The 21980-nt window shown below is 40.4% G+C and overlaps 1 protein-coding gene across 2 annotated transcripts; it reads right to left on the reverse strand.

Annotated features, from left to right (window-relative positions):
- Positions 1–867: 867 nt before the first annotated feature.
- C19H16orf87 (chromosome 19 C16orf87 homolog) lies at positions 868–13475 on the reverse strand. Of its 2 annotated transcripts, XM_054389831.1 has the most exons (4): positions 13410–13475; positions 9049–9145; positions 6969–7151; positions 868–988 (listed from the first exon to the last, which is right to left on the reverse strand). In XM_054389831.1, the coding sequence occupies exons 1-4, from the start codon at positions 13473–13475 to the stop codon at positions 870–872; spliced, it is 465 nt and encodes a 154-aa protein (XP_054245806.1). In that variant the 3' UTR covers positions 868–869. The 2 variants fall into 2 exon arrangements, with proteins under 2 accessions (XP_054245806.1, XP_054245807.1); XM_054389832.1 differs by lacking the exon at positions 6969–7151.
- Positions 13476–21980: the final 8505 nt, after the last annotated feature.

Genomic DNA, 21980 nt, shown 5'->3' on the forward strand with positions numbered 1-21980 from the left:
CATCTTTTGGAAATACCACTAAGATGATAGCTGCAGATCTCTCTCTGATGCCTGCTTCTGTTCCTCTTCAGTAAATCATGAGGCAAGAAAGAATAAGGGAGACATACTTACCAGCTGGACAAGGCAAACACCCAGCAAATGGCTGTACAAAACAAGGGCTTAACTCCCAAACCTCAGGAGTCTGACCCCAAAAAGTATATGTGATTTTTTAAAAACTATGTAGCAGGAAATAATTTTCTAGAGAGAATTCATCAACAATATGAAGCTGTCAGGCAGAAAAATCCCCCCAAACGAACACTGCTTTAATTTTCTTCCTATCAGAATTTTATCCCACCTATTAAAAAAAAAACCACAAATCCACAGTCATCCCTGGGACGAACACCAGATTTCTAAGAGGATTAAAGCCAACATACCCTAAGTATCACAAATGTACTTAAACCCCACTTCAATAAAATATTGGAATATCAATTTATTAAAAAGTTATGTGAACTGTACATATGTAAACTGTAATACAGCTGAAAAATCTGAAATATATAGTTTTAAAGGAAAATCATTCATTTCTGAAAATATTTAGAATATTGCATTTCTGGCAGCAAATTTAAAACAAGTGCTCTGGAATGGGTGCAGTCTCTCTGTGCATTTGCCTATCGTTTGTCTTCAAGCCGTCAAACATCTGCTTTCTGATTTTTTTTCACAGCACAGTCTTGCGAACACTTTTTCTGACTTGTAGAAACAAGAACAGCAGCAGAATTTTAACAAGAAATACTATGGTCCTTGTTGGTGCAGACAACACACTTTCTGAGAGTCCATGACACCTTGGAAATAAGCTAGCCATTCTGCATAGAAATGCAGCAGATTGTGCTTACAAGTTACAGAATAAGTCTTTGGTTGATTATTTTTCTGTTTATTTCCGCCAAGGCCACTGAAAATACGAAGGCCTTCTCATCTGAAAGGTTAGCATACATGTCAACTTCTTTTTCTTGTTTCTCTGTAGAAGAAAAAAAAAAGTCACTATTAGACGCTTTTTCCGTTACCTGAAGTTGATGCACGTTAAACAATAATTAATAAATTATGTGGAATGGAGTACTGAATTGAAAAGGAGTTAAGCAATCATCTCCTATGCAGGCAGAGACTGAAAGAGAGGAGGAAGGAACAGAGGCACACAAAGGTGCTGAAGGAGTCACAAAATTAGTCATCCAAAATTATGACTGAATTTTCTTTAATGAGGCAGAAAGAATAAGTCATTAACATTATACTGATTCCTGACACAAATAAGAATTTAAGCCTTTTGGGGGGGGGGGGGAAGGGGAGCGTGTAGGGAAGGCTGGGGTTGGTTGGGTTGTGGGGTTTTGCATGCTTTGGTCTTTTTGTTATGGGTTGTTCTGGGTTTTGTGGGGTTTTTTTGGTGGGGGAGGGGTGGGAGTGTTGGTTTGGTTTGTTTTTACATAAAGATATCCCATTCCGAGGGAAAAAAAAAAAAAATCAATATCCTCATTAAACATAATTGTGTGCGTGTCCCTATTTTACTTTAAGTAACAGAAATCCAAGAGTTAAATTACAGCATCCAAAACCAAAGAGTAGATACATGGCAGAAGTCAGGTTCCAAATTTGTCACCATGAACACTACTGGAGTTCCTATACTGCAGGCTTTCAATCTTATGCCAGATATAGAACAACGCTAAAACCCTGATGAGCAAATGAAAGCCTCTGAATTCCTTCTGTTGATGTTGGCTGTTTTCAACACTACAGACACACAACAGCAAGCCATCAAGAAGCTATCATACTGCAGTGCTCAAGTGAACTAAATTACATTGTAGCATATGAAAAAAAGTCAGAATAATTTCAGAAACACCACTTTCATAAACACCACTTATTCCAGATCATGACTATTTATATCCCATAGGTAGCTGACAACCCATTACAGGAAAAAAAAAAATCCATTAAAAACAAACAAACAAAATCAGCTTTATCAGCAGATGACAGGCTTGTGGACACAAAGAAAAGAGGACTACATATAGAGCTTTAAGTTCAGTTTCTAGTTGTAGAACTCCATCTCTAAAACAAGTTCCCCACTGGCCTGGACTAACTTACAATCATAACACAATGCTTACTTGACAGACCCCTCTGTCTCATTAAGACACATGCATCTATTTTTGCCTACAGCACACTCTGGTGGACTGCTCACCAAGAAATGTAAATCGACAATGATTCAGTGAAAGACAAAGCTGTATTGGAAAATAATGAAAAGCACCATGTGGAAAAAAGAGCCCAGCACCTTGCATCCCCACCTACTCACATAGTTATTCCTTCAATGGGTTCACAGTCATAACAACGTTTGTAGATTTGGCTTCACATCTGTGTTACAGCTATAGATATCATTTTCCAACAGACTACCTTCCACATGAAGTGTTCGCACTGAATAACTAAGTTGGAGAAACTGAAAAATTCTTTACCACTGTGTTCTGATTTTTTAATATTGATACATTAAAGACTTCTAGACAACTTAATCACACACAAGTTCACCCTTCTCTGCAAGTAAAATTGCTTAGTGAGGAGCCTGGACACACAAAGATGCATCAGTTATCTAAAAACAAGCAATTTGGTTAGCAAAGTAAGACAAATCAAATAATGTTTGCTATTTGGCATGTAAGTAATTTCTGACGGTTCCCTGGCCATGCAAAGACAATATTCGTTAGTGTATTGAGTTTGAAATGGAAACTAAGGAACTGAGCTTCACTGCAAGACCTACCCTGTAGTTCACAACAAATCAGTTTCTATTGCTCAGCTTAGGTTGTTCCACTTCCTTCCTCCACCATTTACAAATTAACAATGCTGGGAGTTGTTCTGAACATAGACACTACACACACTGCTTATTCCACATATAATTTTTTCTGTTTTCTGTATCTAAACCCCTCTCTTTTTTTCAAACTTCCTGATCCAAACACATAGAGCCACCACCTGAGCATGTCACCACTCAACAAAATTTAAAATGCCTTTTTTCAACCCTTGTTACTGTCAACAGACAGTAGAGCTCTTAGCACTTTCCCCTTCCACTTATTCTCCCAAAGAACTGCCTTGTTCTGAGAGACTTCAGCTTGCAAAAAAATAAATCTTGTTAGCAAACAGTATCAGGGATTAACACAGCCTTTAAAGCTTTATGCACTCCTAAAACAATCCCAGTTATCAGTAACAAAGAGCTTGCACCTGTGCATGACGTTTTATCATATGCTCTTCATAAGTTACTGTGGTTCCCACAGACACTAAAACTTTCTGTTTCAGGTTTACGTGAAAGTAGTTTTGACTCATTTCTCTATTATTAGCAGACTGTCTTACAAAATCACAATACCATTTTGGTAAGACATTAAAGATACTATGTCTCTTGACATACAACTAGGAGGCTACTTAGGAAAAAATATTCACTCTGATGCGTACCTCTAAACTGCAGATCTCCTGCAACTTACCAGACCCACAGCCCTTAAAACTGTTATTATGTATAAATCAAACATGAATCCTTCCCCCTCAAATTTTTCTATGTATTCAAAACCCAAAGTTCTGAGTTTCACTACCCAAGATAAAAAGTCCCTTCAAATGTACAGATCAGACAAGCAAATGTACAAGAAATACAGTTGGAAATTGCTGGAAATGGAAAACTTGGGTCAAGATATTTCATTCAGCTTAAGTTTTATCAGGATGCTGAAATGTACATATCTTTATAAAGATTGATCCCTTGTTAAGTAGCACTCCAGGCCACTGTTATTGAGTCTCAATTGATGGTAACCTCTTTCAGAATAACCAATACCATTTTCTCCAGCATACCTACGTAACAAGGCAGCCTGGAAACCAGTCTGACTGTGCATCACAGTCCAACACAGTAAAACAAAAACCATACCACCACAAAAATCTAATCAAATTATTATGACATCTTTCTAATCTCAAAATTTGTTCTACATTTCTCACAGAGAATAAAGTGACAATTTTGACAAGACAAACCTGCAAGTCCTTACTTTCCAAGGTCATCCCATGGCTCTGAAACATTGTGTGTCCCAGCACTCTGCCATACCCCCTTAGCCTATATCAGCTTCCTCTTTCCTCGTTCTTCATTCCTTCTTACTAAATCTGCAGGAAAAACAGCTTATTTTAAAAAGCCCTTGGCTTCTCCTACTGTTTTTAACTGTTGCTGAATCCTGCAGCTTATTGCTTTAACACAATCCAGTCAGGAAGTATACAGAAGAACTAGTCAAAGGCACAGACCTAACTGAGAAGAAGCATGATGTGTGAAAAGAGCATAACAAGCTAGGAAGGAAAGCTACTTATGTCATGGGTGTCCTCAGGAAGAAAATTTTCACAACTGAGTGGCCTTCACATGGACAGATCACACTATCATTCAGGTGTTTTCTGTTCTTCTGTTTTTCCTCTACAAATGGATTAAGCATTGCAAAAGTCTAAGAGGCACCAAATATTTAACAGTTTTACAAGTGGTAGGTCTCTTTTCAAGCCTTTTGCAAAAAGAACAGCACAATGTCTATCAGCAAGTCACGTGCACCCAAATATCCCAGAAATATACAACAGGCAATGAAAGAAGATACTTACAATCTAACACTAAGTGCTGACTTTGAACACTATGCAGACTGATAAAAGGACTACCAATGAGTCATACAAAAATCACCTTGACTGTAGAATTAGAGTTGCTTAATATGCATTTATGCAAACAGCATAATTACAAATGGGTGTGAACACAAGCTCTGTATCAGCTTCACAGAAGAGGCTGAGGAAGAAAACAGCAGTAGTCACAATACAGGACAAGAAGATGAAGGCAATCTTCTCAAGTGAAATTCAACTTTGAAAAAAAAAAAAAAACCACCAAGAAAACACAGAATCACAGAACGTTAGGAGTTGGAAGGGACTTTGAAAGATCTAGCCCAACCTCCATGCCAAAGGAGGATCGCCTGGAGTAGGTCACACATGAGTATGTCCAGGTGAATTCTGAATGTCTTCAGAGAAGGAGACTCCACAACCTCTATAGGCAGCCCATTCCAGTGTTGTCACCCTCACAATGAGAAAGGTTTTTTCTTATGTTCATGTGGGACCTCCAGCTTGCACCTATTGCCCCTTGTCCTATCACTGGACATCGCTAGGATGAGCCTGGCTCCATCCTCCTGATACTCCCCTTCATATCCTTCTATCCACCAGAACCCCCAGGTCCCTCTCCTCTGTGCTGCTCTCCAAGAGGTCAGTCACCAACCTATACTAGTACATGGGGTTGTTCATTCTCAGATGCAAGATTCTACACTTGCTCTTGTTGTATTTCACTGAATTTCTCCTTGCCCAACTCTCCAGCCTGTCCAGGTCCCACTGAACGGTAGAACAGCCATCACACATATGCTTACACAAACATCTCACTGCATCCAGGTTTCTAGGTTTCTGTTTCAGAGCACCGGCATATTGTCACACTTTGGAGTGTGCAGCAAGAGGTCAACAATGTTCAGGCTAGTTTTGGATGGGAAAACATGTTCTCGAAATATCCCTCATGCTTTCAAATTCTTGCTTTTTGGAGACTATAAAACACATTAAGAGAATGGATCTTTTCTTTTGATTGCTTAGATGGTTTTCCTCTTTTTTTTTTTAAGGGACAGGAAAGAAGATTTACTTTTAGAGGGCAACCCAATCGGCTTGCAGGAATTTTCAAAACAAAGCAGTGTACGAACTAGACTGGCAGTAAAACTCCTACAAATTATCCCATAGACAAAATTTAGCTTGGATTAATTACAAATGTGGAAGTTCTGTGCAGCGACATATACCAGTAAGTCACATGCAGCTGTGAAGAGATTAGACATACGAGTATTGCTATTACAGTAAAGCAGTTGCCACACAGAAAACATGCAGAAATCAAATTACACCTTCTCTTTCCATAGGCAAAGCACTGAACCAATAATAAATCCCAATTTATACTTTGATTTTAAAGGAAATAAACTTTGAGAAAGATTTACATTGAAGGGCAGAGACAACAAAATCAGGTTTGCTAAATTACAAGTTAAAGGAAATCACTTTGCCACATGGATTAACACCCATCTGTTGTTAACAAATAAGGTGGCAGGGAAAAAAACAATTAGATTCCTGAGGTATGCCAGAAGTATGCTGGCAGGTTTCAGTAGTTTTTAGAACAAGATCTAAATATTTCTATGAAGTGTTGTTCTTCCCACTCCTACCTCCTTTGTAGCCTTCTGAAGTCCATGGTATGTTTTGGATTGATTATTGAGGCCTAAAATTAGCATCTCCAAAACCAGTAGTAAATGTAGTGTCAACAGACTCTTAAAAGTAGGAATCCTAAGTGACAGTCACATGCTTGAAGGGCTCCAAAATTACTCTAATGCATGTTACAGTCTCTTTACTGCCTAAAGATTAAGAACAGCAAGTCACCAAGAAACCTTAATAGTCAGGGAGAAATTCTTTCCTCTAGAGGAATATTCTGTACAATTATGGGACAAAAAATCAGGTCATAGTAGTGACTCAAGATGCCCTTTTTACTTTGGCCGTCCAAAAGGTTTCAAGTACTTTTTAAGCAATCCAGTTGCTATCACTGACGACACACATCATTATATTGCTTGTCCTTACGATGAAGAGCAGCAGTAACAAAGAAAAAGAACCAACCATCACCACAAAAAGTAACAAAAAAACACAAAACAAAAAACCTACTAAGCATCACAGTCCAATGACTTTCAAACTACATGCTGGAACTTGATATGGTAGCTAAAAATGCAGACTTAGTTCTCCATAGTTAGCTCCAGACACTGAAAGAAAGCCACAAGTCTCTGAACTTGTGAAACGGTCCCTTCCCCCCATGAAGATACTGGGTACTGGCTGAACTGGTCTAGTTACTTAAATGATTTGATAGCATAAAGGTTTATTGATAAAAAAAGGTCTTCATACAAAAAGAAAACCCAATTAACATATTTCTCCAGTTTTCATACCTCTTTCTTCCTCGTGCTTTTTGGCTGACGCACTCTTAGGTCTTCCTCTTCCTCGTCTGCTATGATCTGAATGGCTGTTAGACCTGGATCTTTTTCTGTTTTCTAAGTCTTTATTTACTGCAGAATTTATCTTCTCTCGCTTAACTCTCTCTGTCCGTCTCCTTTTGGCCTCACTCTTGTTTTCTGTGCAAATGAATAGAGATGGTATGATCTAGGGTTGTTCTCATCTTTGTTCTTAACTTACTCTTAGTGCTTATCCGACCCAGTCACCTTTTTTCTTTAAAATTCTTAAGAAAAAAATGGTTAGATGTCTACGTCTTTACAGAACAACTGTACCTGCATGACATGCATGCAGAAATTCAGGTGTCAGATCCAGAACAAATCATTTGTTGACTACAAGGATCAATGCTTTAATTCAAATGCATTTTGCAACACAAGATCTCTGGAGACCAACCTGTCCAACCCTTCTGCTCAAGCAGAGCCACCAAGAGCCAGTTGCCCAGGGTCACATCCAGATGGCCTTTGAGTATCATCAAGGACAGAGAATCTACAGTATCTCTAGAAAACCAAAGCTAGTGCTCTATCACCCTCACAGTAACAAAATGTTTCCTGATGTTCAGCATGAACAGCTGGTGTTTCAGTTTATACCCACTGCCTCATCCCATCACTGGGCACCACTGAAAAGACTCAGGCTCCATCTTCTTTACACTCATTCTTCAAGTATTTACATACGCTGACAGGATTCCCATGAGCCTTCTATTCTCCAGACTGATCTCTCAGACTTTCCACAAAGGAAAGATGCTATAGTCCCTTCACTGTCTTTGTGGTCCTTCACTAGACTTCCTCCAAGTCCAAGTGGACTTCACTGGACTTCCTCCTTGGCTGTCCAAGCCTCCTTGTACTGGACAGCCCAGAACCAGACAGCACTCAAAGTGTAACCTCACCAGCACCAAGTGGAGGAGGATCTCTTCCCTTAGAGCATCATAAGCAGCCTAGAACATCATACACTTACTTTGCCCCAAGAGCACACTACAGACTCACGTACAACCTGCTGTTCACAAGGACCCCAAGTCCTCTCCTGCAGTAGGGTGGTCCCCAGCATGTATTTGTGTATGGGGTTCCTCCCTATTTCATTTCCTATGCACAAAGCTGAATTATACAAGAGCTCTACTCTACTAGACTATGGCCACCAGCTTCATTTCTTAATTACTGACCAACAACTGGGGAAGCAGAAAGAAAATTGACCAACACTTCCAAGCTGTCACAGACATTGCTCAACCTCCCCCACCTTTAAAGTTCAGTTATCTAGCTTAACATCCTATTATTCCTACAAGATAGTAAAATTACAAGTACCCTTCAAAATAGTGATAGAAATACTTAGCCTCCATTCCATAGGCCTGGTGGATAATTTTAAGAAGCAGACATTACAGACCAGGTACAGGCTTTTTTTTTGGTTTTTTTTTTTTTTTTTTTTTAGTCTTCTCTGACAAGTGCTGGTTCTGAGTAACTCCTACTAGTATTGCAGGGAGTGATAAAAATGAGCACAAAGAGAATGTTCATCATTCCAGAATGCACATTCAACCCACTTCTTACTGTGCCCATGAGTAATAAAAGATATCAGACAGAAACTACACTATTTTTAAATTTAACACATGCAGAGAGAATCAACACTCAGCTGCTTTTAGATCAAACATATGAGTAATTTATTTTTCAGAAAGACTAGTTTAAATCAGCATAGACTCTGAAATCTGACCCTTTTGGCACCTCTAGACATTTAGCCTCAAATACAATTAACAGAAAGCTTTCCATACTGAGCTATTTTGCATAGCGACTAATATGCACAGCAAGAATATACACAGAATAAACATCAACATCGCAAGTACATGATTGAAAATACCACCTTTCTCCACCCTCAAAATTCCACAAAAACTAACATATTCAAAGTCCATCACCCATAAATTCAAGGTAAAGTGCAATTACAGTAGTCAATGTACACAGCAAAGTAAAATACCCAGTGTTTTGCCTCCAAAAAATAAGGACTAAGGTACTGTTGCCCTCTTTTTTCATCTCCAAGCATTACCTGTGATGGGTGGTGATCTCTCAGCACGTTTAGCATGTAAGAGTTTTCGGCTAATAAATATGTAGCCACAGGGACATGATTTACATGCAACAGGGACCTGGAAAAACAAAAGACAAATATATTTCAGGTAAATTCAAATTGTGACAAAATTCCTGTCAAATTTAGAAAAAAAAATACTAACTCGCATTTTGCCCTCAGAGAATCCTCTTTGTCTGTGCTGCAAATGACAGCCTGCATCTCTTTACAATTGTATTTAAACGCACTAAAACCACATTGTGTTGTGAATCACCCACCAAAGCTTTTCTTTATACAGTTGTTAGAAATCAAGCTTGAAATGTACAGCTGTTGTGAGCCCTTTGTACTACAAGCCCTTACCCCCAGACTCTAAGGGAGAGAGGGAAAGTTGAGAGCAGTAAAGCAAGGATAAATTAGAACAGAAATACAATTGCTCTTCCAAGTTCTCAAATATCCCCAGTCAAATCAGTCAGGCATTCCCAGTTTTGCTTCCTGCATGTACTTAAAAAAAAAAAGGAAGAAAAAAACATGAGTTAAAACTGTAAGTTCTGAATACATTTACTTTCAGATACATTTGAAAGGACTTCTGTCGAAAGCAGGAACGGTTTGAAACAGGAGACAAAATAGAGCCAGAAGCAAAACAGATGCATTTGTACCACACTGCAACAACGCCACAGACAAGGCCGAGTGGTTATGGAAAGACCTAGTTAATGCAAAATGCAAATAACCTACCACAGCTAGTCAAAAGCTAACTGCCGGCTGAGGAGTTTGAGAGACTACAGTGCTCCTCCTGATCAGCTAAGCAGTGAGGAGCAGTAAGTTCCCCCAGTGTAACACAACTTAAGGTGAGAAGAATCTGGAAATGCCACACTTGCATGGAAAACTATAAGAAAAACAAACAAACAAAAAAATCTTCCTCTGAGCAATTAAAGTGATGCTGATAGATTACAAACCTCACTACCATCATTTAAAGCCTAAATCTTCTAGGAACTTTTAAAGTAGTAAGATATACACCATATTTCACTAGGTTTAAAACTGAAAACGCAAATTAAAGCAGGTTTAAACAGAGATCTGGAAGAGATTTACACAACAGACATTAAAATTAAGTCACGTTGAAGCATAACATAGTGGGGGGGGGAAAGCAGGAGGTAATTTCTCAAATGTAGTTAAGACATGTCTCTACAAGTTTACCAGTATCCATTGAAGCAAATAGGAGTACAGAACCACAATTGCCTGCCCAATTTTACCACAGGCAGGAGGACCAAGTTCCAGCATTCTACTGACTAGGAAAAACGTGTCAAATTAGTATATGAATTTGTGAAGCAGGATTTAACTGCTATTTGGAACAAAAATTATTTTGCTTTCTGAAACACATCTTAACTCCCATACTTCACCCTACAGACAGACTTTTGATGCAGGTTTTATACAACCACATATTTTCAAATTCCGTTTATGGACACAGAGACATAATAAGAACAACTGAAAGGGAGGTTTATTGAACCTTAAATCTCAGAATTTTAGTAGACTCGTGTGCACACTTATCTCTTTGTTCATACATCAGTATAACAGCACAAAGCCCACTATCTAGCAGAGACTTTGCCCGTATAGTTAAGGTGATACTGAAGTTTCATTTAAACCCATTTTTTAACACCTGGGTTTCTCCAATAATTATGATCCCAGGCTCAGTCCAAAAAATAATTTCGGGGAAAACCAGCCAAGGGGCTTGGCACAGACCCAACATTTTTCCATTGACTAAACTGTGTTTAACAGAACAATATCATTCTAGTGTTACAGGTTTGGCATGTAGGTGTGTGGGAAGGGGCTTATTCATCGAAATATGTCAGTTATCCTTTGAAGGCCTACACTGATAATATCTTGTAACATAATTAAACAACATAATCTTACAAACACTATTTTACTCTGCTTTACATTTTCCTAACCAAAAAGCAACTGAGCTTCTCACACAAGAAAGTTCAGCTGAAGCTAAATTAAGAAGTGATAATTAATTCTTCTGATGGACTGCAAGTACTTCAGGCTCCCTAGTTCAATCGGACCCTGCTTTGGTTGAAAAAATATCATTGAAACACAGTTTTAATTTTAAAAACACCTAAAATGCAATTACAGAGTTATAACAGAATTATAACAGAAATGTTACAAATCCTAAGAAGAATTATTCAATATTATGCTCTTATGTTTGTAGCTGTCTAAATATTTCCATGCATGCCACCTCTTGCATAGAAATCAGAAACAAATGCAAAATTCTTGTTTATAGAAGAATTTAAGAAAGGCTAGTACAGGACACAACCACTTAAGAGTCACACAACAGCTTCCCCACATTCTCTAAAGGGCTGAATTGTACTGTAGGTTTTCATTTCTTGTCTTCTCAAACATCCGAAACTGGCAAACAAGGTCCTGTGGGCAGTACTTGCGCTAAGGCAGGGCACATATGCATGTTAATTCCATGATAGCCACAAGGGAGTTGCTAACAGAAAAACTACACTCACATATGCAGATCATGTGTTTTAAAGCACAGAACAAAGTGAAAGTTTCAGCATCAGCTTAAAAAGCCTGTTTTTTTATCCACTCGCCCTACTGCTGGTGGTTTAACACTGACTACATTCATTTTAACAACAAAAAAACAAAACAAACACACAGCTAAACCCCAAAAAAACCCTCAACCACTCATATTCAACTTGTCACTCGTTTTAGTTTCTTCTTTCACGAACTGAATAACCCGAACTTGCCACATTTCTCCTCAGAAATAGTACTCCAGTGACGTGTTTAATATGTGAGCACTTGCAGTAGCTCGGCTATTGCTCAAAACATGAAAAGACGCCCCCCCACACACAACTTAACGTTCCAAAGTGTTCCGGGATGAGTGGAAACACTATAAAAAGTATTCAAGTTCGAACAAGTAAGATGACTCCTTTTTTAAAGTCTTTCCAAGTAAAGAAAAATAGCATGAGATTACTTTTAAAAGTATTTTAAAGTAAAACAGTGTATACCAGTCAGGCGTCAGGGTCGAACAGCAAAAACACGTTTCCCATGATTACGTGCAAGAGCCTCTGCCCCTACCCTGAGCCCCACAGCTGCCTCTGCAGTGCTATTGTTCCAGCAGAGGAGCACTGCTGGAACAGACCGCCCTATTTTTAATAGCAACATCATTACCAGTAAAAAGCCTAAATGAAGACAGGCTCGTGATACAGCAGCAGTGAAATCAGCTGTTATTAATGTTTAAGTAACTCCATTTTGTACACAAAACTGCAGCGAGACACAAACAATTCACCTATACATTTGGACTGTACGACAGAAATTGCAGCACAGGTCTCAGTTTCGCGATTTCTGAACTACTCCATGAGAAAACAACACAACTGAACGCTCTCTCAGCTTGCCTCAAGCACATCAGTGATCCAAAGGACAAACTGCATTTTATAAATTATTAAGGTCATTATATTTTTAATATATTGCGTAGTTACTAAACAATAAGCACAAAACCAATCCTGCATGGCACACAGAAATCCTTCAACATAACGTAACTATTACACTACCCTGTAAGAGGAGCAGGATATTAATCCACATTCCAAGCAGAGACTTGTAAAGGCAACCATTATTTACTCCATATAAACACCGCTTCCCAGCGGCACGGAGACACTTCAACTTCCCCCCCTCCCAAAACCAGACAGCTCAGGAGACAGCTTCTTGCACCGATGTTGCAAACGCACAATCTACAGCAGTAGCTATCAAGAAGCAACCACAGCCGACACAGAAAGAAAACAGGAAACGAGGCAACGTACGTTAACGCGGCAGCCTGTCGCGGCCGGGGCACGGCACAGCCCGGCGGCGACACCGGCTGCGAGCAGCCTCCGAACTCCGACCGGCTGGGCGAAAGGGCAGCGAGGCACAGCGCACACCTTCTGTGCCCCAGCAGGACAGGCCAAAGTGGAGTCAGCAGTGCCGCTCCCTAGGAGATGCTGTCAGAGAGAGACCGTGGCTCACGGCGCGGAGCTGCAGAGCTGCGTAGAGGGAGCGGGTCACGCAGCCCCGCCACCGGCCGCAGCCGAGGGGGCTCGGACCCCATCCACAGTGGCTGAAGCCCACTGCCCCTGTTCCGCCCACGGTTCTCTTCTCTCCCGCAGAGCCCCAATGACAGGAGAACCTGTCCTCGCTGAAGCAGCCGTCGAACCCTTCCGCCCCAGGGCGCCCACCCCGGTCTGTCAGCCAGTGAAGCGGGCTCCGAGATGGGCAGAAGCAGAGAGACCAGCGCTCCAACCCATCAGCGAGCGTCGCGGTCACTAATCCCCGACAGGGACGGGCCTGGAGAGGCGCGGGCCCACCAAACATCTCACCTGCTGGTCGCACTCCGGGCAGGACTTGGTGGCCATCTTCACTTTCTTGGCCCTACTCGAGGACATGCTCGTTGCTGCTTCTGCTGTTGCCCCTGCCGCGCCACGCTGCCCCGCTCCGCTCCGCCCCGCCCCGTGGCTGCTGCGAAGGGCGGGAGGAGAGGGCAGGGCTCGGAGCCGGCAACTGCCTCGACAAATCCGGCCCACCGCAAGCACGGCCTCCGATAAAGAAGTCGCTGCCGCCACCATATAGGCTCCGCCCACGGCAAAGCTAGGGTGGGGCGCGTGCGCGCGGCTGTGTGAGGGGGCGCGCGGGTGTGCAGGCGGCTGTTCTTGTGGCTTTCAGCAACCAGGGAAGAGTGGGGAAAGTCGTCGTCGGTGTCCCCGGGGTATGGAACCCTCCCCAAGCCTAACCTGCGACGGGTTCCCAGGGCCGTCCCGAGCCTAACTTCTCGCCGTCATCTCTTCAGCGTTGTCGGCACGGGAGCGTGATCGTTCCTCTCGGGTGTCTTCGGTGTGGTTGAAAGCTGGGCAGTGCCTCAAAGTGAATTGCTTCTTGGTTCTCCTAATTTCCACGGTCATGTTTAACTTGAGGTGATGACAGGAGAGCTCCATTGTCTACCTGCTACTTGTGCCCCGCAAGCAGCAGGACTAGTACGGAAAAGCAGTCAGAAGGGTTAAATCCGGCTCTCCTCGTCTGCATCTCAATTCAGAACAAGAAAAGGCTGAATCTGAGGGGGAGCGTTATTGCCTGCTGCTCCTTTATCTTTAGGAGCCTGGTGGTTCTGCGGTTCGTATTGTTATGAAGAGTTGTTACGATTGCAGATTTGACGGTTTTACATTAGTATGTTAATTTTTCTGTCTCTCTCACCTAAAACAGTATAACGTAAGCTTATTGCACTTTTATATTGCTTATAAAATGCATTTTGAAATAAATACAGCAGATAGAAATATGCATTTCAACTCCAAAATTTCTCCAAGGCTCTTCAACTGAAACTACATGGCATGTAAAAGCTTTCTGTTCCTAACAAAAAAGTTTGTGTCTGAATCACGTAGAGCTAAAAAAAAAATTAAAAAAGATGATAATGAGGCTGCTGCTATTAACAGAAGTTTGGATATCGCTGTCTTTCTGTCATTCTGTCTTTTTTTTTCACTACCAAGTGTCTGCAGGACAAAAAGTGCAGCGAAGTCTGACCAGACAGTTCTGTTTGAAAATTACTGTTTAAAATAGCCTGAAGTACACCTGCCAAAAAATGCTAAAGAATGGTACTAGAACTGTAATGCTTTCACATGGGTAGCAATGAATGTATCTGGGAGGCTGGCTCTGTGCCTAATATAACAGAATTTTTGATTTATGTTTGTAGTTTAGTACTGAACTCAGTTTGCTGCACCAAAGTACTGACAAAATAAAACATCCGAGGAGAGGCAGATTTAAAACTTAAAGATTTTAGTCTATATATCTCTTTCAGGGAAATTCACCTAAAAGGAGTTTGGAAGAAACTTTTTTTAACTGACTTCTGCAGTTCTTTAAATGTTAATACTGTCTACTAGCTCATTACTGAGTTACTTTGATTCATTTGGTGAGTTCTTCGTGGAGAGGAATTTAGAAAGAGTATTCACTGATTTGCCAGGACAGCCCGAATAATTTTTCCTAGATTAAAAATACAATTCTTCTTTCAGGCAGAGAAAGACTAGACAGAGAAAGAAAGTCATAGAGTAAAATTCTCCCTACAGATCAATGCGCAGAGGTCTTACTTCTCTGTGTTTTGTTGACCTTCCCTACAGATCAGAAAGCTCATGGAATCCTGGTTTCCAAGTGAGCTTGTCTAGAGTCTCACTAGTGCTTTATTTATTCAGCTTAATTGTTGAGGCTGATTTATTATGGGTTCTGTGAAACCTGAAAATGTAGTTCAAAATTCATAAATGACTACACACTGTCTAAATAAGCAATATGTTTTTGTTACAGATTTCTAAGTGATGTGACTGCTGTGCACGCTAAAATGCAGAGTGTGAAAACTGAAACATCTTCTGAAAGGCCAGATAGACTAACAACCATGTGTATCTGTTCTGAGGAAAATCTGAACAGTTAGAAGATAACACGGGGAAGCTGTGTGATATGATAAACAACAGTAAAGAGGTACATTCTCACCTTAATAGTTTGAAATGTGGTTCCTCTTAGTAATTTTTATGATCTTCTCATATGACAGAGTCCACTGGTGACAATTTTAGGATAACATCTTCCTTTTCTAAGTTCTCTTTCACAATATTCATTGTGATCTCATCAGAGTAGAGTTCTCACATTAGCCATTTGAAGTAGGAGTTTGCAGTTCTGTCTCCAAGTACAATCATTCCAAGTAATTTAATATCTTCCCTTGTTGACTTATCTCTATGATTAACAGGGGCAGATCTCCAATGGGAGGACCTGGATAAAACAATAACAGAACTCTGGCATATGCTGTTTTTCATATACAAACTGGATTTCAAGATCAGACTTGATGCAGCCCTGGGCAGTCTGAGCTAGTTAGAGGTGTCCCTACTCACTGCAGGGGGGTTGGACAAGATGACCTTTGAAGGTCCCTTTCAACCTGATGCAATCTATGAATCTGTGAAATGCTAGGGCTTTAATCACTTAGAATCTGCTTAGGCTCCACTTTTCCCACCTAGTCCAGAAGAGCAAGTCACCCTAAGAAGAAGCCATCTCAAAACATGATAGAAGAGAGTGGCATACCTTGTAATGAACAGAGAGTCCTTGAAGACAGCCTCCTAAATGAAGATTATGATTCATATTTGTACAATTACTGTACTCTTGTACTTCTCACTGTACTTGATTTCACAAGTCTTTCATTTAAATATTTATAACTTTGTGTGTTTATTAATATATGTAAATTAATTGAAGACTCCAAAAAAAAAAATCTATTCTGGTAATAGTCTAGCTGTACTGTGTCTTTGTTGTTGTTCTGCCTTCTTCTTAAATGAAGAGATTTAATGTAAAACTTGTGAGATTCAAATGACCAGAAAGATATGTTGGTAAATGGTTTCTATTTAGAAACCCTGCATATCACAACTGGCTGCAGTGGAAGCTTTCTCATTATTCCAACGCAAAGTATTTTGATTTTGGGTGGTAAAACAAATGCTGATAGAGGTAATTGCTCCAGATGGGTTTATATTTTTGCCAGAGCAAGAAGTAAAAACAATAATCTAAACACTTTCACTCTAAATTACATAAAGCAAAAGAGGATGGATGCTTATTAAACTATTCTGGAACGCATTTAATTAGACTTCAGGTGCAATGCTTTCACTTATAACGTAAAGTATATATGATCAAAATATAATTAGAAGTGTTTTAAGCATATACCAAATGCCTCCAGCATAAAGCCATCCTTACTGCAGCCACATACTCAAATTTCTATCCCTGAAAACTGCAGTCAATATCGTCAGAGAGCACTGGCCTAATCCCAACACTAACCTTAATGGCCTAACCCTAACTGTTCCACTCGTGGGACCAGAGCAACAGGAAAAGCACCAGATCTCTGCTATCTCAGCAGGGCCTGAATTTCTGACAGGTAAATTACATTTATGCCCTAGAAAGTATCCTTCAGATTCCAGATTTGTCATGCCAGCCCTTCCCATCCTTACTGACAATATTGTATGATGAATAAGGAGTCAAACATCATTTGCAATATACTTTCCTGTGGCAGTACAACCTGCTGATTTTATGTATCCCTCCTTCTCCATGAGCCTCTACCCTGAGCCCAATTCCTACACAAGACATGAGAACATACTCTTCTGTGCTTTTGGGAGCACCCTGGGCTCCACCATGTGTGTATTGTGGTTTCTGCATGAGTACAGAGTTACTGAATTGGCTGATTTGCCCTTTTCCTTTTCTTCTTAGTATTTAAGTTGTCCCAGCAAGTGAGTTTGTTTCCCTTTTCTCTCTGTGTATTGTTTTCAGCCTATACCAATCCATTACGAGCAGAGGTCTTCCTCCAGAGATACACAAAGACAAGACAGGTTTATTTTCACATAAACTGTGACTGGTGTGAAAAGAACTAATGTGTTCTATGTAGGCAGGACATCCAGGTTTCACTCCTGAATCAAAAACAGATCCACGCAACCAGTCCTTGAGACTACTTTGGGATTTTTATTTTTCATCTTAATTGAGAAGGTCCAGATACAGTAAACCACAAAAAGACTCTAGTATTTCACAGGATCTTTCTAACAGCAGAGGGCTCTGCTGTGCATGGTAACAGTATCTAGTAAAGTAGTTAATGGATATACAAGAGAACTAACAGAGAGCTATTACAATTCTCTGCCTTTCTTCATAGAGCAAATAAACTAGTCAGTAACAGCTGTTCAAGTATTCTAATACAAATAAATGCATTGTTCTTATTGAATGCAAACAAGATAGTATTCATATTTAGGCAGCTATTTATTAAGATTTACCAAAGATTTTCATTTGCTTCCAGACTGGGCTAGCCTGGTTATTGTCGGTGAGGGGGGGGAATTTCAGCTCACACTGACACAGACATACATTTTTCTTGTTATTTTATTAACACATTAGGTTTGAGCTCTGAAAGTCCAAGACTATTTATTTTGCATCATTTCAAAAGTTTAATCCAGCCCTGCCAAAATAAAACAAGCAAACCAAAACAACCACCAAACTTTTTAAGGGTACAGTACCTCATTGCTGTGCTGGTTTGGGCTGGGAGAGAATTAATTTCCTTCACAGTAGCTAGTATGGGACTGTGCTTTGGCTTTATGCTAGAAAACAGGTTGATAATTCAGAGATGTTTTAGTTACCGCTGAGCAGTGCTTACACAGTCAAGGCCTCTTCTGCTCCTCTCACCACCCCACCAGCAAATAGGCTGGGGGTGAACAAGAGGCCAGGAAGGAATCCAACCAGGACAGCTGACCCCAACTAGGCAAAGGGATATTCCATATGTATGACATCCAGGGGGAAAGTTGGCCAGGGGCCACTGCTCAGACTGGCTAGGCATCAGTCCCCAGACAGTTGCTCCTGAATTTTAGTAATGGGGGGAAAAATTCTTTAACGTTTTCTTTCAGCTGCTTGATTTTACTTGATTCTTAGATCAAATGTGTCTAGTACAGTGGCCTTGTCCATATATTTTATAACAATGAATTCTATGTCACTGAAACCCTTCAGGGCTAAAAACATGGTGGGAAGCTCTAGTCAAGCTGAAGCATAACCTACAAAATTAATCTTATGGCCCAGGTCAAGAGTGAGTACAAAAAATGCTTTTCTAAAAATGATGTTATTTTCATAGACCGCATTTTCAGTTCTTATTAAGGGAATTCAAGACCCTAATTTACACATTTAATCTGGGGTTTGTTTGGGTTCTTTTTGCTTATTATGAGAGGATGAGAGCTAGTAAATGTTAAGATATGAAGTCACTCAACCAACACTTTTTCCATTGACTGCAATGAACTTTGGACCAGATCCTAAATTTTTATGTTCTGCTTAAAGAACTGTATGTACAGTAATTTCCCTCAAGATGCTCCCCATATTCTGAACTGCTTCCATCAGCAGTATTCCATATGAAACAACCATCCTCCATACTTGTACAACACAGAATATGGAAAAGTTTTGCTCTTTTTGCCTAAAACCCCATAGTTTTTGTAATGTAGTTTCCATTTACTTAATGACCACAAAGGTTTCTATATATCATTAAGAACACTTTGTCATTCTGAGCTATTTATAGTAATCTATCCAATGCCTTTATTTAAATAAAGCAGAAGAAAAATGCTTAGTTACCATGTGCCACATTACCACAGGGTTTAAACCATGCAACTATTCATAAAAAAGAAGCTTGCTGAAGTTGCGTCAAAATGGAAACATGACATCAGCTGTTAGCCTGTTTATCAATTTTTTTCAACTGCCTGTCTACCTTTCAATGCATTTATGCATTTGCTGATGTTCTGTATCTTCAACTCCTTACAATCAACATGAAATTCATTATTTTAGCTTCTTATGACTGCAAGAAAACTATCCTATGTCTTTATGACTAAAGATGGAATGCAACATGGTGATCAAGGAACTGCTCTTGGTAAGCAGTACTTGCCACCTTCTTTGTCTAGCTTGTTTGAAACTTGTGTTCATATGATTTGTATAGGATACATAAAATATCTGTCGATCAGGCCCGTTGATCACCACAGGCCAACCTGCAAAAGCTTCAGTCTTCTCAGAAAGGTATAGTATGAGCCTGTAATTGTGTACTATATGCAGTTCAAGTGAGGGGGAAGGAGGCAAAGAGAAAGGAAGATTTCAGCGAGTCAACAAAAGAAGATACTTCATTCTTAATAGGTCATCACACAAGAGTTTTACAAACACTCTTTAACTAGTTTTATAGCTCAGGAGGTAAGTGTTGTTTTCATCATATGATATGTAAATATGCCAAACCACAGCAAGACAAAGTGGCAAGCACAAAACTACAGTCACACTGGCATTTCAGTGAAATGCTGGCTCTCCTCAAGTCATCAGGAGCTTTGCTGCTAATTTAAAAAAAGCAAGATCAAGAATCAAGAAGGTTGGAAGACACCTCAAAGATCATTGAGTCCAACCTGTCACCCTAAACCTTATGACTATCTAAACCATGGCACAAGTGCCACGTCCAATCCCCTCTTGAACACCTCCAGGGATGGTGACCCCACCACTTCCCTGGGCAGCACATTCCAATGGCCAACCACTCTCTCTGTGAAGAACTTTCTCCTCACCTCCAGCCTAAACCTCCCCTGGCGCAGCTTGGGACTGTGTCCTCTTGTTCTGGTGCTGGTTGCCTGGGAGAAGAGACCAAACCCCTCCTGGCTACAACCTCCCTTCAGGTAGTTGTAGACAGCAATGAGGTCTCCCCTGAGCCTCCTCTTCTCCAGGCTAAACAGTCCCAGCTCCCTCAGCCTCTCCTCACAGGGCTGTGCTCAAGGCCTCTCCCCAGCCTCGTTGCCCTTCTCTGGACATGCTCCAGCAATTCAACATCTTTCCTAAACTGAGGGGCCCAGAACTGGACACAGTACTCAAGGTGTGGCCTAACCAGTGCTGCGTACAGGGGTACAATGACCTCCCTGCTCCTGCTGGCCACACTATGCCTGATGCAGGCCAGGATGCCATTGGCTCTCTTGGCCACCTGGGCACACTGCTGGCTCATGTTCAGGCGCCTGTCAACCAGTACCCCCAGGTCCCTTTCCACCTGGCTGCTCTCCAGCCACTCTGACTCCAGCCTGTAGCTCTGCAAGATGATAGACATAACTTTGCCTCAACATTGTAAGTTTATCATATGCTATTCGCTCTCCTGAAAGTAGCTGTATTAAAATGTTTGGAGATATATTCATCATAATGAAAGCAACACATACTTTTTCTGTAACACAGAAACACTACTTAATATTATATTGAACATGAAAGGGTTATTTTTTTCATCCTATTTGTTTCCCGTGTGCATTTCTAAGCTTAGGAAATGAATCAGATTACTGAATTTCAAATTTCTATATATTCATTCAAATGTTTTACTAAAAATGTATGCTTTGGCTTGTGCAACATGCATTTTAAGATTGTGAGCCTTACTCCAGTGCTGCCATGCTATGTCACATACTAACAAGCAACATTACAGAATTTGCAAGCAAGGTCTGAGGTCTTGCTTGGATTGTCAGCTAGAAGCAGAAACAGCTGTCAGGCAGTCTAGTCTGTACCTTTCCTTTCTGGAGGATCAGTCAGAGATACTGTGGCAGTGCTCGCTGGAAACTTTCTGCTGTGCCAGCTGTTTCTGGGGGGCACATTGGGGGTGGAACAGTAATGTGTGGACCAAGAGCAAAGGTTAGTTTGTGTTACTCTTCTGGAAAAAGCAATGGAACTTCAATTTTTAATACGCTAGGTTGCATTTCTACCTTGATTTCTAATGAACCCTGAAATGGTCATACTCAATATGTCTGGAAAGTCTACTTGAATCTACTGAATGTAAAGATTAGAATTTAAAATAAGTTGAACATTTCAGATGATCTGATTAAAGGCTACTGCAAAATCAGTTCTGGCTTTGTTTCTGTGGTAATTTTGACCTTGACAAGTCTTTCTATAGGTTAAAATCTTATCAACCCTGGTTAAAACCCACCATGACACTGCTTGTTAATTATCATTCAAAAAGCAAGATTAGCTAACAGCTTTTCAGATGCTCAACTGAGGACAACTTTAAAGTGTCAAAATATGTGGGGGCCAAAACCTGAAGTTTCAAAAGTTTGAAAAAGCTTAAAATACAGGGAAAAAAAAAAACAGTTTGAAAGAGATCAAACTGCAATGTCTTTAAACAGTTATCAAAGTTGCAAATAAACAAAAATGTCCTTCTTTGAATTTGTAACATACAGTGCTCCATTGGGTCATTTTGTGAGCAGCATTTTGGAGGAAGGATAAGCAGAGCCAGACATACTCCACTCAGACTCCACAAGCTGAGAGGTAAACAAGAAATAGCTTTCAGTACAATCTGTACAATGACTGGAAATGCACAAAATTCCCTGGGTAAAACAAATAAGTTTTCTGCACTACCTCAAGACAGTCCTTTCAGCACAAACCCCCAC

This window comes from Indicator indicator, chromosome 19 (assembly GCF_027791375.1).
Source record: "Indicator indicator isolate 239-I01 chromosome 19, UM_Iind_1.1, whole genome shotgun sequence".
In the NCBI taxonomy this organism is placed as follows: Eukaryota; Metazoa; Chordata; class Aves; order Piciformes; family Indicatoridae; genus Indicator; species Indicator indicator.

What these genes read in the sequence shown, in the direction of transcription:
- C19H16orf87 (XM_054389831.1), bottom strand. Translation starts at nt 13,475, where the DNA reads ATGTCCTCGAGTAGGGCCAAGAAAGTGAAGATGGCCACCAAGTCCTGC. An exon ending in GAGATCACCACCCATCACAG is followed by an intron (nt 7,152 to 9,048) that starts GTAATGCTTGGA and finishes TCATTTGCACAG; the next exon opens with AAAACAAGAGTGAGGCCAAA. An exon ending in AAAGCACGAGGAAGAAAGAG is followed by an intron (nt 989 to 6,968) that starts GTATGAAAACTG and finishes TTTCTTCTACAG; the next exon opens with AGAAACAAGAAAAAGAAGTT.